This window comes from Telopea speciosissima, chromosome 4, assembly GCF_018873765.1.
Source record: "Telopea speciosissima isolate NSW1024214 ecotype Mountain lineage chromosome 4, Tspe_v1, whole genome shotgun sequence".
Lineage (NCBI taxonomy): Eukaryota > Viridiplantae > Streptophyta > Magnoliopsida > Proteales > Proteaceae > Telopea > Telopea speciosissima.
Window position 1 is genome coordinate 30819871 of NC_057919.1, and position 18682 is coordinate 30838552.

Here is an 18682-nt window from a genome sequence, read left to right on the forward strand (position 1 = left end):
AAATCAGATCGTAGGGAGTAGCAGCAGTCTTCAATCGATGGGTAACATCAACAGCAGCCTTTGGAATTAATTGGAGATGATTGGAGCCTTCAAGGATCTTCACGGCAGTTGCAGTAATCACAAAAGGGAATCGATTGGGGTAAGAAGAGAGGATAGGAGAAGAAGGGAAAAGGGATAAGGAGATTCGGCTCTCTCAACCCTTCTTGGGTTTCAGTTCTCACCAGCCAGGCTCTCAGCCCTTCATCCACACAATAGGACAATAGAACTTTGCACAAAAGGTATATTCTCATTCATCATAATTGTTGGTTGGGGGGCCTCTAAGGGCATTACATAATTATGGGCAGCTATGCTTGCCTTACAAGTAAGAGAAAATTCGAAACTCGAAAGGAAACAAACTAAAAATAGAAACTTAAGGAAAATAGAATCTTCTAAATAAAAGCTAAGCCTACTTTCTAAATCTGGAATTAGAAACTAAAGAGCTAAGGTTGCTTAATAGACAACCACAAAATATCTAAGAGAACAATTCTAAAAATAGAAACTAAACTAAATTCCTAATTCCCCACGCATAAAGCACCATGGAATCTGATCTTGGGCCCCACAAAAGCTTCTAATAATATTCTCATCAAGGCAAAATAAGGGGTTGTGATTCTGTTCACATAAACAGTGTTTTGGCCACTTTTTCTTCATATTTCGATCTACATCAACTCTCCCCCTCTTAGAAAAAATTCGACATCGAATTTTGAAAAATAGAAGAATCACTTTTGTGTGATGAACATCTGTCTTCAAACAATGACAGTACTCAGGCAGCTCATGGATGTTAGGAATGTAGTCTGCAAGGCATGGAAATTTTTATTCAAAGAACTTTGGTGGCATGGTGAATTCTATTTGCTTGACTTCGAAATCAGCAGTCATGTTCATGGGATCTTCTACAATTATGTCTTCAACATTCTCTGCTTCAAACTCTTCAATGTACGCCTCGACATTCGAAACATCAAGGGTTGACTCTTCTATGACGACAAAATTTTTCGGAACGTCTTCAAGATTAACCTCAACTTCATATTCTGGTTCATTGATTGGAGGTTTCGTCTCTTGTTGCTCTTCCATCTTCAAAACTTCAACGACTGCCATGGTAGCATCTGTTGGTGGTGGAGACCAAATGTGGCGTTAAACGTTTGCTCAAAAGAGGCCATTCGGTCCATTAGTTGCTTCACGCTCTCTTCAAGTGTAAGTGGCTTTGGGGGGTTAATCTTGTCGAAGGGGGAGAAGATAGAGAAGAGAAGAAAAGATAGGGTTGGTGTTAATACAAGGAAGATGAAGTCAAAAGTTCCTTCCTTTGATGGGCAGAGGGATCTATCCTTCTTCTTTGATTGGTTGGATTCTCTTGAGGAATATTTTGACTGGTACAACCCGACAGAGGAGTGGAAGCGTAGGTTTGTTTACTCCTGCTTGATTGGTTATGCTAGAAAATGGTGGAAACTCCATGAAGAGAGACTCATAGCTAGGGGACGTGAACCTAGGACTTGGGAAGAGATGAAGTACGGGTTGAAGATCAAGTACCTACCGGAACATATGCGCAAAAGGCTTTCCCTTCGACAAGATTACCCCCCAAAGCCAGTTACACTTGAAGAGAGCGTGAAGCAACTAATGGACCGAATGTTTTTTTTTAAGCAAACATTTAAAGCCACATTTGGTTCCCATCGCCTTCCACCTCCAACAGATGCTACCATAGAAGTCGTTGAAGTTTTGGAGATGGAAGAGCAACAAGAGAAGGCAAACCTAATGGTCACAACCATTGAATCCATTCCGAAGATGTTGGTGTGTGAGCCACAACTTGATGATGATTGGGCTGTTGATGCTGCCCTTGAAGGAGAAGAGTGTGAGGATACCCTGGACGATAACAATGACATCCATGAAGTTAATGTTGAAGTTCCAACAATTTCTGTCATCATGGAAGAGTCAACCCTTGATTTTCCAAACGCCGAGGCTTAAATTGAAGAATTTGAAGCAAGCAAAATTGAGGCAGAAGATGATGTGGAACTCAACACTATAGTTGACAAGGTGATTGAGGAAGTCATTGAGGGGACTGTGAATGACAAGGAAGAACTTAAAGAGCTTGAGCTTGAAGCAAAGAAGGTCGAAGAAGCATTCGTAGACAACCCCATGGACACGACTGATGATGTGGAAGTTGAACACGTGGAATTTGTTATTCCACCAAAGTACTTTGAAGAAGGAACTCGACACATTCTAGATTACATCTGTATCTTCAAGGAGCTGCAAGAATATTTGTTTGAACAGAAATTTGACATTCACCACACCAAGCTTACCCCAACCATCTTAAAAATTTGAGGTCGAATTTTTTCTAAGAGGGGAAGAGTTGATGTAGATCGAAATATGAAGTAAAAGAGACCAACATACTGTTCAGCTGAACAGTGTCGCAGCCCCTTATTTTGCCTTGGTGTAATGCTACTAGAAGATCTTGTGGGGCCCAAGACCAGATCATCTGAAGACTTTAGTAGAAGACTCAATTTTGTCTATGGTGGGGGAATTAGGAGTTTAGTTTAGTTTCTATTTTTAGAATTATTCTCTTTTGTGGTTGTCTATTAAGCAACCTTAGCTCTTTAGTTTCTAATTCCAGATTTAGCAAGTACGCTTAGCTTTTATTTAGAAGTTTCTATTTTTAGTTTGTTTCCTTTTCTTGCAAGTTCCTAATTTTCTCTTACTTGTAAGGCAAGCATAGCTGCCCATAAATATGTAATGCCCTTAGAGGCCTCCCACCAACGATTTATGATGAATGAGAATATGCCTTTTGTGCAAAGTTTTATTATCCTATTGTATGGATGAAGGGCTGAGAGGCCTGGCTGGTGAGAGCCAGAACCCCTAAGGCTGAGAGAGCTGAATCTCCTTATCCCCCTTTATCTTCTTCCCTTGCCCTATTCGATTCCCTTTTGTTGCTGCTGCTGCCTGTGACTGCTACCAGTGCTGGAGATCACATTGAAGATTAGATTCAATCCACCAAATTGAGATTTTAACTGCTGCTGCTGTTCAACACAAGCATCCCTGTTATTCCAGTTTCTGTTCAGGCTTGCTGCAAGTTTCAGACTTGAATAACTCCACCATCAGGCACTGGAAGCAGAAGAGATTTGGAGGGCTGAATCACACAACCAAGGGCTATACTCGACCCCCGGTGTCCTAACACTCACTGGTTTGGGAGATCTGCTTTAAACATTTGCTCAAAAGAGGCCATTCGGTCCATTAGTTGCTTCACAGCACACAAGGGGATCGATGGAAAGAAAGAGAAGATAGAGAAGAGAAGAAAATAGAAGGTGGGGATAGGTGGATTAGGCTCTCTCAGCCAGGCTCCTTCAGCCCTTCAAGTCACAACAAATTGACATGAGAATATTCATTTGCATTCAAGCAAAACGTCATTCATCAGCTAAATCCTTGGTTGGGGGGGACCTCTAAGGGCATTACATATTTATGGGCAGCTATGCTTGCCTTGTAAGTAAGAGAAAATTAGAAACTTGCAAGAAAAGGAAACAAACTAAAAATAGAAACTTCTAAATAAAAGCTAAGCCTACTTTTTAAATATGGAATTAGAATCTAAAGAGCTAAGCTTGCTTAATAGACAACCACAACATAACTAAGAGAAAAATTCTAAAAATAGAAACTAAACTATACTCAACTCTTAATTCCCCACGCATAAAGCACCATGCAATCTGATCTTGGACCCCACAGAATCTTCTAATAATATTTTTGTTGAAGTATATCGAGATCATAAGGAGTAGAGGATATCTCGGCTAGAATATTAATATTCTAATCGAGATATTCTCTACTCCTTATGATCTTGATATACTTCCAACAATTCTCACCAAGTCAAAATAAGGGGCTGTGACACTGTTCATGTGAACAGTGTTTTGACCTCTTTTTCTTCAAATTATGATCTACATCAAAATAAGCCTTGGGTTGGGTTATGTAGGTGTTGGGCCTTTGATCCCATCGGTTTTCTTTGTAATGAGCAACTTTAATGGACCTAAAATATGGGTAGAAAGTAGGAAAACGGGATTTACTTCATTAGTTTCGTTAGAGTCTTGTTTTGAGTCAGTTTCCTTCATTATTTAAGTTTCCTAGTCAATTTATGTTACCTTATTAGTTAAGGATTGGGTTAGGCCTTTCCTTTTGAGTCTTCTATATAAGTTTGTTAGTGGCTACAGCCTTGTACACGAATTTGATTTTAATAGGATTGAGGAAAAAAAAAATCTGTACTTCGCTCTGTGAGAGAGAGTGGTGAGAGACCAAAATACAGTGAGAGGCTGTGGGTGGGAGATCTGAGTCTGAGAGAGACTACCCTATTTCTTTTTCTCTTCTTCGGTTTTTTGTTTTTTATTTTATTGTTCTGAAATTTCCTGCAAATTTTGAACCGATCAAAGTGTTTACTGTTGCTGTACCTGAAGTTTGCGATCCTCTAGTGGACTGGTTTACATTAAGTAGGTTGTGTCGAAGAGATATTTTGATTTCAGTTTTGGGTCATAAAAATGGACATATTGGTATTCGTTTTTTCAGCAGCTATAAATATGTAATTACCCCCAGCAATTCAGTATCGGGAATAAAAGTTTGAGTTTTTATGATTGCTGGTGTGCATTGGTTTTTCTCTCGTCCCTCATGGTTTGATTCAGTTTTCAGCTTCTAATCTCAGGTGTGAATTTGTGATCTTTCTCTCCCCTCTCCAATTCTTTTTCTTCCTTATTTCTCCTTTCTACTCGAGGCAGATGTTTTTTTTTTTTTATAACTAGTTTTAGCTTTCTAGCTCAATTCATATCCTCGCTATTAACTCATAGGTTGTCCTGAGACTTAGTAAATAGACTTCTGTTACTATTTTCTGTTACAATCTGTTCTTGATTACAAATTTATTCATCACTAAGTTGACTGATTACATAATCTGCCTTGTTTCTGTAATTCTCTGAAACCAATCTATCATGTCATCTAAAGATCCAATATAATAATATCTCTCTTGTTATAACTTAGTTACCAGGGCTGGGCGATCCTATTGGGTAGGTTATGTCTCTGTTTGATTGGATTTCAAAGAGTTGCAGCAGTAATTTCTCAGTTTCGGGTTTACCAACTCTTATTTTCTGAACTTCTGAAATTTCTAAAATATTTACTCTTAAGTACAGCCTCCGAGTAATTTTTGGTAATTACCTGGAAAACTGGTTTTTTCTTAAAATTGCATTAATTCCAGAATTTTTTGTCTAATTCTCCATATTTCTTCAATCTGATCCTAGTTCTATGCCTTTATCTTCTATATTCTATTCCAGACTCTGTAGTGCACCATTGGGATAGCTTGGGTAGTGGGTTGGGGTTTTCTTTTGTTTCCTTTTCTGACTTCTGAGCACACTGGGATTTCTGTGAAGAAAGCATTGCTGCAGTTTTTTGTGGACAGGATCTGCTGCTGTTATCCCATCTTTGGCTGTGTTGCTGACTTGCTTCCCTTGTGGATTGGCTTCTTTTGGGAATCTCTCTCTCTCTCTCTATCTCTAATATAATGTTATTAATGTTTGAAAAAGAAAAACAGAAAAGTGAGTATTGAGAGGTATAAGTCGCATTGCACCAGACTATATTAGAGATGTTTTGCTTTAATAATCTATATTTGCGTCTTTTTTGTCCAGTGTTAATGGAATGCATCAATTTTCTTTGTGCCTACGTAAAAGCATGAATCTCATATCTCAGGACACAGGATAACATTTTTCTGCATCCTCCCTCAGGAAATCAGGCAATTATGCTCATCTCTTCTAGATCTGAAGAAGGCTTCTGCAGAGGAAATGCGTAGGAGTGTCTATGCTAACTATACAGCTTTCATACGGTGAGTTTACTATTTCTTGCTATGTTTGACAGATCTTTCCTTTCTAGTCACCTTTTAGCATATTATTTTACCAAGTGACAATTAGTTTCAGTTAATAATTTTTTTCTGTTATTTTTTTTTGTCTAAAATTCTAGTTTCTTTGTACAGCCAAATAGAATTTTTGATGTGGGAAATGTTAATATGAAAATCTCCTCAATCCTGGAGGATATGGGCCCAATAATTTAATCAAACACCAACGATCAAACACTCCAAAGCAACAGATTTCAGAAATTACGCAAATCAATAAGTACACGATTCCCCTTTAGCCTGAAATTGTATTATTATGTACTAGATTTTCCCATCAACGAGTCTACCAGATACCATGAAAAACAAGCACTACAAGGGAATCGTGCACTGGGGTCCAGTGGTGGTTCAGCATGTTCAGAGAGCCAAACTGGACTTTTTTTTGTCCATCGACTCAATAGATATTTCTACAGCACCCAGAACAATTTCAAACCTGACATTACTTTTTATCTCTGTATCTATTACCAGTCTATCCAGTCTGAGTTTTGATTAGGATTGCAGTTTTAGTTTATTTTGGGATTAACTACATTTGACATTAATGATGCATGTTCTGTTTATTTACAGCACATCAAAGGAGATTTCAGATCTAGAGGGGGAACTTCTGTCTATCAGAAATCATCTGTCTACTCAGGCAGCTCTAATTCATGGTTTAGCTGAAGGAGTTAACATTGATTCCTTGTCTACCACTTTTTCTGAAGGTTCCAAAATTCATGGTGTATCCAATTATGAAGATAGTGAATGTTCTGACATAGAGAAGTGGTCTGAAGAATTCCCTAATCTCCTTGACGTTTTGTTAGCTGAGAGGAGAGTGGATGAAGCTTTAAATGCCCTGGATGAAGGGGAAAGGTTGGCTTCAGAATCAAAAGAAAAGAAAACCATGAGTCCAGCTGTGCTCAAGTCGCTACAAACTGCCATTACTGAACGGAAAAAAAGATTAGCTGATCAGCTTTCTGAAGCTGCTTGCCAGTCCTCTACTCGCGGTACTGAGCTCCGTGCTGCAGTTTCAGCTCTTAAAAGACTTGGAGATGGACCCCGCGCTCACAGTTTGCTACTTAATGCCCATTACCAAAGATTTCAGTGTAACATGCAAAGTCTTCGTCCTTCAAACACCTCTTATGGGGGAGCCTATACTGCTGCTCTCTCTCAACTAGTTTTTTCCACCATTGCTCAGGCAGCTAGTGATTCTTTGGCTGTTTTCGGTAAGGAGCCAGTATATTCCTCTGAGCTTGTGATGTGGGCTACAAATCAGACAGAGGCTTTTGCATTTCTTGTGAAAAGACATGCATTGGCTTCCTCAGCTGCTGCTGGAGGTTTCAGAGCTGCTGCAGAGTGTGTTCAAATAGCCTTAGGTCATTGTTCATTGTTAGAAGCTCGTGGTTTAGCTCTTTGTCCTGTTCTCTTGAAACTCTTTAGGCCTAGTGTCGAGCAAGCATTGGTTGCTAATTTAAAACGAATTGAAGAGAGCACTGCTGCCTTAGCTGCTGCAGATGATTGGATCCTCTCATATCCTCCAACTGTTACACGCCACTCTGGTAGATCTTCGACTACATCTGTTGGTTCCGGGATGGCATCCCAACATAACCTTTCGAGTAGTGCTCATCGATTCAATTTTATGGTTCAGGTAAATAATTTGTTTTCTGCTTGAAGTCTGATTCACTATGGTGTGGAAGGGGTATATTCTTACTTCTTATGTTATAGTAAAGTGCCTGCAGAATTCTTGAAAGTTAGGATTGGTGCTAATCGACCCTTCATTGGCCCCTGCAGAAGTGGGATATGTACTGGGTTATCACCCTTTTAAATGTCATATTGTCAGCGTTTCTGTCTTTTTAACTTTTGTTGTTGTAACTTGCATTATCCAATACAGTAGTTGTTTAACATCAAACAGTTTAGTAACAGCAACCTTAGGAGTCTTGTCACATTTTTTCCTAATTGAAGAAATCTTATTGACACCATAATTGATAAGAAATGTGCTATGGTTTCTCTTGGTTGTGTTTATAACCTCTTATTACTTTTTGGTAATTTTCCTGTTATTTGTCCAGGTCTTTTCCTTTCAAAGAATAGTTGAGAGAAAGAGAGAAAAGAGAATGATTTGGCTTGTCAATGAGACAGAGGCCACCACTTTATTTATAATCTTGAGAATATTACAAATATGGTATCATTGCACAATCACACAATCACACAATTAACACATTAAACATGTGCATAATGAATCTAGACACTCAAATGTACCTAGTTACATTACACACTTTACCAAGAGAACCAAACCAAAAGAGAACCGAACCAAACCAATCTTCAACACTTCAACACTGTCCCTCAAGATGGTGCATAGATATCATGCATGCCCAACTTGGAAAAAATAGGATGAAAGGTTTTAACTATTAAGCCTTTAGTGAACACATCGGGCAGTTGGTTCTTAGTAGTAACAAATGGAGTCCAAATCAGATCATCTTCAATCTTCTCCTTGATGAAGTGACAGTCAATTTCAACATGTTTTGTTCTATCATGCTGAACATGGTTATGAGCTATATTGATTGTAGCCTTGTGGTCACAGTAGAGTCTCATAGGACCTTCAGGAAGGTCTAAGACATTTTTTCGTTGGTACCTCTCTTTGTCGACAGAGTCACCACCTGGGCTGCCAAGTTGGTGATTGACTTCAGATGGGAGAGTCAATAGGTTTATACCCAAGCATCCGTGTTTCTTCAAGAAGGTCTAAGACATATTTTCGTTGGGATATGAAGATCCCTTTATTGGATTGGGCTACTTCAATCCCTAAGAAGTAATTTAGATATCCTAGATTCTTAGTTTCAAATTCAGTTGCCAACTGAGTTTTCAGGGATGAAATTTCTGCTTCATCATCTCTGGTAATTACTATGTCATCCACATATACAATCAGTGCAGTGACTTTCCCGTCCTTGTGTTTGACAAATAAGGTATGATCAACATTACTCTGCTTGTAGCCAAACTTGATCATTGCTTTCTGAAATTTTCCAAATTATGCACGAGGAGATTGCTTCAGCCCATAGAGTGACTTTCTGAGTTGATAGACTTTGCCAGCTGAAGTGGGTGAGTCAAAATCAGGAGTGATATCCATATAGACCTCCTCAAGATCTCCATTCAAGAAGGCATTCTTTACATCCAACTATTAGAGACTCCATCCAAGATTTGCAGCACAGGATAACAAGGCTTGAATAGAGTTCATTTTTGCAACTGGGGCGAAGGTCTCCTTGTAATCGATGCCATAGGTCTATGAATCCCTTGGCAACTAATTGGCCTTATAACGAGCAATGGTCCCATCTGCATTTTGTTTTACTGTGAACACCCATTTGCATCCAACTGGTTTCTTCCCGTTAAGAGAAGGTACAAGCTCCCATGTATCATTCTTCTTCAAGGTCTGCATTTCTTCTACCATATAATTCTTCCAGTTTGGGTCAGTAATAGCCTCCTTCCAACCCTGTGGAATAGATACAGAATACAATGAAGAAACAAAGGCACGGTAGGAGGGAGATAAATATTCATAGGAAACAAAGTTAGAAATAGGGTGTTTGGTACAAGTTCTGACTCATTTCCTTAGGGCAATAGGACGATCATCAAAGGAAGAAGATGTATTACCTGGTGCTTGAGTTGGTGGGATAAGAGCAGACCGAGGAGGTGCAGTAGTAGGCATCATGACAGAACGGCGGTGATCCTCATGCTGAATCATATTATAGGCTTCAAGTAGGAAAGGTACTCCTGTTGAGAACTTGAATGCGTATCTGATCATAATCTGGATTAAGGCCAATGAGGAAGGCATAAACTCGTTCCATTTCACGTTCCTTTCCAAATGTAGCAACATCAACTGGGCTAGTCATAGTAACAAGATGGTAGAAGTACAATTGCTGCCATAATGTCGTCAGGGCAGAATAATAGGCAGACACATATAGATCCTTCTGTTTAGTTTCCTGAGCTTGACGACGAATTTTGTATATTTGGGCATAGTTGCTAGCTTGACCATAAGTGTGTTTCGCAGCATCTCATAACTCCTTGTCTGAATTAAGGAGGACAAAACTGGACCTAATGGATGACTCCATGGAGTTCAAAAGGAACGACATGACCAGGGCATCGTTTGCTAACCAGTTATCCTTGGCCGGAGTTTCAGTGGGCATAGGGGTGTTACCATTAATATACCCCCAAAAATAATTACCACGAATGGTAAGGAGGCATGCATGAGACCAAGCTAAGTAATTTGTTCCATTCAACTTAGTGGGGCCAGGTTGGAGGGTAGGACGATGGTGAGTAGCAATAGGGTGACTTAGATCACTACTCCTAGTAGCACTAGATGTACTAGATCCCTCCATGAAAAACCCAACAAATGCACTAGAAATTGGAAAGAAGGTGCTACGCACAAGATAGGGAGAGTTAGAGAACCATAAAGAGGGCAAAAACACCTCAAAGTTGCATCACAGAGAAGTCACAGCAGTTGTAGAGCCAAATATAGGGCTGGAAAAGGCACCGGCAGGGGCTGGAGAGGCCTAGGATGACGTGGCAGCAAGCAAGTAGGGCCTTAAAGGGCTATAGAAACCATTGGTAGTGGTAGGAGGAGGGCTGGCAAGTGGCCAGAGGGGCTGGCGGTTGCAGGCGGTAGCCTGAGAAGGGTCAGCAAGCGGTGGTTGTGGGAGACCGACATGATCGGCACAAAAAAGGATGCCCTAAAGGAGGGAAAAAAGGGCACCGGTGGCGGCGGCGACGGTACAGGGTTCATGATCGGCACAAAAAAGGATGCCCTAGAAAGCTTTGTTTTGATAGCTTTTCGACAAGTCCAAGATTGCTTAAATCTGATTTATATTGAAGGACTTATGTTCCGGTCAAATTTAATTTGGTGTGCGCGAATGCTATCAAAATCGCTCTGAATGAAAATATTTTTTTTGGACATCAAAACAAATGAATATTTTACCGCACTTTTGATTTTTAGCAATGTTTTACCATATTAAGATTTATGAAATTTTTAGATTTGAGAAAAACCCCAACATTAGAAAGTTGAAATTTGCACCTACCGCCGAAAATCTAGTTTTTGTTCTTGAACTGGGGGGTTGATTTTTTTCCTTTTGGAATTTTATTTTTTAACTATTTTTATTGGATTCAAATACGGGGATATTTGCTTATTTATGAATAACAACATAAGTAAATGAAATTAAAAAACATTTACTTAAATGATATTTGGCATAAATAAGTGCTTGGCCTGACAACTATGACTCTCAGTACACTGTGTGTACACTAGTAAACTTAGGCATAAATAAGTGTCTGTCCTCATTTCTGACCTGGTTATTGGCATACATAAGTATCTGTACTAGTTTTGAGATAGGTTTCCCCAAGTTTCGATGGGCATAAGTGTCGAAACTTGCGAAATTACCAACATCTCGGTGGAACCTAGTCGAAACCATGCATTTTTTCAAATACCTGGCCAAATCATCTCGGAAGCCTGCGAAACCGAGATATCTCGGTGGTTTCGACCGAGTTCTCTTTCCATGCTTACCGCTAGAGGAATCACATCCAACAAGGGGAAAAAATTAAGGTCTTATGCTTCTTGACATACAAAAGTATGTTATATTCCAATTTATCAGTTATATCTTCCTGTCAATGACGCATCACATTAGAGTCCGTATGCGATGACAAGTAGTCAAGGGCTCTCGTATCGTGGTCATGTGCGGGTCAAGAGGCTTTCCTTAAAGCGTAGAATTAGACTAGCATCTTGGGACATTGGTACCTTAACAGGCAAGAGCTTAGAATTGATCGATGTGTTGAGGAGAAGAAGGATTAATAGTGCATGTATCCAAGTGGAGTGGGCATTGTAGTGGATAGAAATCTAAAGAATGAGGTTGTGGTTGTGGGTGTTAAAAGACTCTGAGACAGGATTATTGCCATCAAAGTTTTGTTAGAGAAAGAAGTGGTTAACATTATCAATACTGACGTGCCCCAAGTAAGATTGGAAGAAAGTAGTAAGTTACAATTCTTGGAACACTTGGATGGATTAGTGCAAGATATTAGTCAAGGAGAAAAGTTTATTTTGGGAGGTGATCTGAATGGTCATGCAGGGAGAGATCGTAGAGGCTATGAAAGTGTGCATGGAGGTTATGGTTTTAGTGAGAGGAATAAGGAGGGCATCACAATTTTGGATTTTGCGGTCGCTTATGATCTGTCCATTGTAAACACTTACTTTGATAAGAGAGAGGAGCATATAGTCTCCTACAAAAGCGGACATCATAATAACCAAATAGATTTCTTCCTTACCTCAAGGTCTGATAAATTGTTTTGTAAGGACTGTAAAGTTATCCTAGGAGAGAGCTTAACCACTCATATAGATTGGTGGTCATGGATATGTGTATGCTCACGTAGAATCGTAAGATAGACAAGTCTATTTGCCCTAAGGTTCGGTGGTGGAACTTGAAAGGAGAATCCTTAAAGTCAGTTTTTGACATGGTGGTCAAACAAGGAAAGTGGGACTTGGAGGGAGATACTAACTTGATATGGAACAAGATGTCGAAGTGTATAAAGAAGGTATCTAAAGAGGTATTAGGTGAATCGAAAGGAAAACATCATTCTGCTAAGGAGACATGGTGGTGGGATGATGAGGTCCAAGCCACCATCAAGACTAAAAAAGCTAGTTTCAAGACATGGAAGGAGATGTAGAAGTTCTAAAAAGATATAAATATGCTAGAAATGAAGCTAAGAAGGCTGTGGGAAATGAGGGCGAAGAAATATGATGATCTCTATAGCAACCTGATCACCAAGGAAGGGGAAAAAGCTATCTATAAGATATAGCTAGAATGAAGGAAAGGATGAGTAGAGTCTTCTCCCATGTTAGATGCATAAAAAGTGATGATGGTATAGTCCTAGTAAGGGATGAGGACATTGAGGAGAGATGAAATTGTTATTACCACTGCCTACTTAATGAATCCAATTCGAGTTATAGCGGATAAAAAAAAAGGCACTACACTTCAAGACACCTGTCAGAGGTATACATAAAATTAGGGTATCTAAAGAAAAAGAAGCACTAAAAAGGATGAAAATAGCCAAGGCTCCTGGTCCAGATGGGGTCCCATGTGGAAGGACTTAGGAAACTATGGCTTATCTTGGATAACCAAGCTGTTTAGAAAGCTTATGTGCACTGAGAGAATGCCAGATGAATGGAGGAGAAGCTTTGTGGTCCGGATTTACAAAAATAATAGCGGTATCCAAATTTGTAACAACTATAGAGGTATAAAACTAATGAGTCATACTATGAAATTATGGGAGAGGGTTATTGAATTGTACTTGAGAAAACAGACCTCTATTTTGAAGAAACAATCTGGTTTTATGACGGGAAGATTCACAACAGAAGCTATCTACCTTCTTAGGAGACTCATGGAAAGATTTAGAGAGCGCAAAAAGGATCTTCACATCGCCTTTATCGACCTAAAGAAAGCTTTTGACAAAGTTTTTAGGGATTTAATTTGGCATGTGCTAAAGAGTAGAAATGTTTCAAGTAAGTATGTGGACTTAATTAAAGATATGTATGATGGTGTGGTGACTAGTGTTAGAACTATAAGTGATGTAGATCACAAGTCCATGTGTACCCGCAGGAACAGGCCCCAAAACCAGCCCAGCAAGGTTGTGGGATGCGACTGCTGTGAGAAGCAGCCTGATCTGATGATGTGGCAAGTTTTTGTTGGTTTGATGGGGCATCACCTAAGGTAGTCCCAGTGCAGAGTGAAGCATGAAGAAAATAAAAGACCAAAACACTGTTCACATGAACAGTGTCACAACCCATATTTTCCTGGTGTGGAGATATTTTTCAGAAGATTTTGTGGGCCCATCAAGTGGAGAAAGATCCCATTCTAATGCTACCAAAGTTTACTTTCTATTTTCAGTTTTAGAAAGTTTATTTTATTTCATTTAGGTAGCTTCTAATTTCAGTTTGTTTCTATTTTTGTTTCCTTGCTTGTTTAGAAGGCTGGATTTATAAAGCCTTAGTAGTTTCTATTTTCATCTAGTTTTTATTTTTCATTAGTTGCTATTTTACAATCTTCTATTTTGGTTTTAGGAAGTTTCTATTTTCTACCTTCTATTTTGTATGCTTGCCTAAGCTATTAATAGGCCCCCTATTGTAAGGAGGATCAGATTTTGGAGAATAGAATTTGTGGCCAAGCTTTCCCGGTTATGGGAGAAATTCCATGTTTTAACAGCTGAGATAGGTGTGGGTGAGAGACCCAGGGTGAGAGGCCCATTCCCCCCTACCCCCCTTCTTCTCCTTTTCCTATTCAACCTACACTGCTGTGTTGTTTTTGTGAGTGCAATAAACTATTGTGAAGATACCCTTTGAAGATCAAATTCAATTCCCAATCATCTTCAAGGTTTTCTGTTGTTGCACACCATTAATAGATCCCTATCGTGTTGATCCTGGCTGCAATCGATCTCCCACTGGTTTCCCTGGTTCGTGGTCGACTTTTGCATTAATAAGGGTTCAAGGTAGTGAATTTCCAATTACAGTTTGGTTATGTTTGCGCTTATCATGGATGGGTTAAGAGTGGATTTGTGTGGAAAAACAAGGAAGGATAAAGTTCGGAATGAAGGTATAAGAGCGGATTTGGGAGTTGCTCCAATCAACGACAAGCTCCGCGATAGTCGTTTGAGGTGGTATGGCCATATTCAATGGAGACTTAGGGATGCCCCAGTAAGGAGAAGTGATATGATTCTGATTGAAGGAGCTAAAAGAGCTAGGGGCAGACCTAAAATGACCATAGGAGAAGTGGTGAGGAAGGACATGAATGGCCTAGGTCTTGTACCAAGTATGACCTTAGATAGAGCCTATTGGAGAGCAAGGATTCATGTTGCAGACCCCATTTAGATGAGTTTCTCTTGACTTGCTGGGCTGTGCCTACTTCCTCTTACTACCTATTTTTTTTATTTATTAAAAAAAGAGACAAGATACCTTGAAATAAATAATTGTTCCAACGGGACTTTCTACAGGAGATTGGCCATTGATATACGGTTCAAGCCATTAATTCCTTTTTATTCGTTATTATCTTTATTACATTTACCAACTAAAATGATCAGACTGAATAGTTAAAGTTAAAAGGATAAATCCGCTCTTAGGAATCATTATATCCCGTAAATAATTGTTTTGATATATCATGAAAATTGTTTGGGCTACAAAAATAAAATAATTCTCTGTGGTGGAACAAAATATCTCTCACGCCTTCGCTATCGCCCCTCGCTCCTTCATGAAGAAGGTTCATCCAAGCAAGATGCACTTTCTAGGGCTTTATGGGCATAGCTTGATGGTCACGTAGTTATGGATGGCGGCTTTTATGTAGTAGCTGGTCACATGGATTCTGTCTCGTGAACGGATCGCGGGGCTACCACTTATGTCTCTTATGCTTGCGGAGTTCAGGTTCCTCAACCATGGGGTAATGGCTCTATTACCACTGGAAGGTATGCTGTAGGGTGCACAGGATACAGCTATTGGCTATCAAACTGGATCCCCGGAATTGGTCCCAGGCTAACTGGCTTAGGTGCTGGATTCCTCTCGCATTCGTGCTTGCTGTGAAAGTGATCTTCGTAATCAAGAGATGTGGCATTCTCTCTCCCTACTTAACTAACAAGCAATGGGGACAAATGCCTCGAATCCTATCTTTGACGGTGATCATAGCATGTCACGCTGGGAAACTGGTCGAATGTTTGTTTTCCCTACTTTGTTCTGTTTGGATCCATGTTGCCGACCCCATTAAGTTGGGATAAGGCTGAGTTTGTTGTTGTTGTTGTTGTATGGATGAGTTAACCAAAGGCATCCTGGTGCATATTTTTTGCTGATGACATTGTCTTGGTGGATGGGACAAAGGCTGGAATTAGTATCAAACTGGAGCTATGGAGATCAACCTTGGAATCAAAAGGTTTTAAGATAAGTAGAACAAAGACGGAGTATATGGTTTGTAACTTTAGAAACTCTGGGACGGATAATGATGGTGTAAAATTGATGGGATGGAGATACCACAAAGTGACCATATCAGGTATCTAGGATCAGTCATCAGTAAGGAAGGTGATATAGAAGATGATGTCTCTCAGAAGATTAGAGTAAGTTGGATGAAGTGGAGAAGTGCATTCGGAGTGTTATTTGATTGACAGATCCCTTTAAAGCTTAAAGGAAAATTTTACAGGACAGTCATAAGATCGACTATGATGTATGGCGCAGAGTGTTGGGCTATCAAGAAGTGTCATATAGATAAACTAAGTGTAGCGGAGATGAGGATGCTGAGATGGATGAGTGGCAAAACTAGGAAGGATAAAACAAGGAATGATGTTATTAGATCTGGCCTGGAGTAGCCCCGATTCAAGATAAGCTTCGAGAAAATTGGCTGAGGTGGCATGGCCATGTTCAACGGAGGCCTTCGGATGCTCCATTTTGAAAGAGTGACTCGATTCTGATTGAAGGTTCTAAAAGAGCTAGGGGCAGGCCTAAATGACCCTAGGAGAAGTGGTGAGGAAAGACATGCATGGTTTAGGTCTTGCTCCAAGTATGACGTCAAATAGAGCTGTTTGGAGGGAAAGGATCCGCGTTGCTGACCCCGGTCACTGTGTATAACACTGAGTAGTTGTTGTTGTTGTTGTGTTACTTTTCTTTTCCTTTATCTTTTTAGCTTGTTTTCACTTGGATCCATGTAGCCGACCCCATTTAAGTTGGGATAAGTCTGAGTTGTTGTTGTTGGCATTTGTCGAACTGTTATTAGATCTGGGTATGATTGGTATTTTCTCAGATTTTTTTGTTACTCTTAAGATGACTCAATTGTAGTCTATTAAAAACTGGGTTTCTTGTTCATTCTGCGGAAAAGATTTCATATTTCTGAATATGTTTTTGAATTGGACCTCGCTTTACTTATTAATTATTAAAACATCATTTTTGTCTCAAAGTTTTATATAATTAGATAATTATTTTTATATCTTCTTAATGCAGCTCATCCTGGTTGCTGGTTATCCCATAAATTCACTCATGTAAATCTTGCTACAGAATTAATGGGCATAACATACTAACTTTTTTTTTTATTTTATTGAGAAATGGAGTGGTCCTATTCCCATGTGGAACAGAACCATATAATAAACCAATCTGTGGCCATGATTATCGAGCATTTTTGGAGTTCTTTTTTAGTGAGACTTACTATTATGGTTAGAACTCCAGTTTTGCCAAGCGTCATCTGTTTCTTCCTTGAATGTTTGTGATTTGTCCCTTTGATTAATTTTACTTCATGGTCCAACTACCTTTGCAGGATTTCTTCGAGGATGTAGGACCACTCTTGAGTATGCAGTTGGGGGGTCAAACATTGGAAGGCATGTTCCAAGTGTTCAACTCATACATCAACTTGCTTATTAAAGCATTACCAGGTTCAATGGAAGAAGAAGGAAACATGGAAGGTTCTGGAAATAAGATTGTTCGGATGGCGGAAACTGAAGCACAGCAAATTGGTTTGCTGGTGAATGCATCTTTATTAGCAGATGAGCTGCTCCCACGTGCGGCCATGAAGCTTTCCCCCCTAAACCAGGCTGGTGTGAAGGATGATCCCAGTAAAAGGGCTTCTAACAGACAAAACCGTCATCCTGAACAAAGAGAGTGGAAGAGGCGTCTTCAGAGATCTGTTGATAGTTTAAGAGATAGTTTCTGTCAACAGCATGCACTTGATCTCATTTTCACTGAAGATGGTGATACCCATCTTAGTGCAGACATGTACATAAATATGGATGGAAATGTGGAGCAGCCAGAGTGGTTACCATCTCCAATATTTCTGGTATTTCATGATTTATTTTGGTTCTTTACTTATTATGATCTACCATTTACTGGTTGGGCAATAGTTCAAATGTTTGTTTGTGTTCCATTTGTTTGAACTCTATTTTTCTCCTTTTTCTTTCTGTGGATCTGCCAAATGAATTTCATATGCGGGTTAGAATGTGATCTCAAATAAATTACTGTGCAGTTAAATAATATACATTTATGTTGTTAGTACACATGAATAATTCTCATTCTAAGTTCCTTCTCTATCTTTACATGTCTTGCAAGTGTGTGGTATAGTGTCTGATGTATGTGAAACTTTTGAACCCCAAATTATATTTGTCTCTGATACAGTGAGTTGAATTGAGCTGTCTTCGCTTTTTAGAAACACTGGTTCAGTAAGGGTGTGTATGGCAACGTTTCTGTTCCAAATTACTGTTTCTGTGTCAGAAACAGTATTTTGTGTTTCTGTTAATTTGGAGTACTTCTGTACCAACAAATGCTGTATGGTAAAATTGAAAAAAAAAAAAAAGTATTTCTGCCACTACAAAAGAACATAACACATATGGATTGCATAGTAACAGAAATATATCTTCTGTTCTATGGTGGTGGTGGTGATTCGTGAATATCGAATCTGTCATCGTGCATGGTTTTGCTTTAAGTTTGTGTTTCTGTTTTTTTGGAGCTTCTCTTAGTTTTTTCTCAAAATTGTTCCAAATGTGTTTTTTCTACGCAGTTCATTAAAAGAAAAACACAAAAGCAGATCAGACATCGCATACATGTTCTGTTCCAAAAAAACACAAAAACAGCAGAAGTATTTTTTTTAACGTTGCTACAGATCCTAAACTACTTCACGGGGTATTCCATGATAATCTTATCCACTTAATAAACCTCAGCAATGGTGCGCAACTTTAATTGGACAAGAAAAATGATAGAGTTCTGTATATACCATAGTTGTCAAGGTGTCGCAACAAGGTGCTCCTTGAGGTCCA

General features: G+C 39.3%; 1 protein-coding gene across 1 annotated transcript in view; it reads left to right on the forward strand.

Moving 5' to 3' along the window:
* LOC122659746 (exocyst complex component EXO84B-like) overlaps nt 1-18682 on the forward strand; it is a 41921-nt gene that overhangs the window by 3770 nt on the left and 19469 nt on the right. Inside the window, exons 2-4 of the mRNA XM_043854865.1 lie at nt 5760-5857; nt 6485-7541; nt 17194-17709. Of these exons, the coding sequence (XP_043710800.1) occupies nt 5760-5857; nt 6485-7541; nt 17194-17709 (1671 nt within the window). The remainder of the gene's footprint in view (nt 1-5759; nt 5858-6484; nt 7542-17193; nt 17710-18682) is intronic.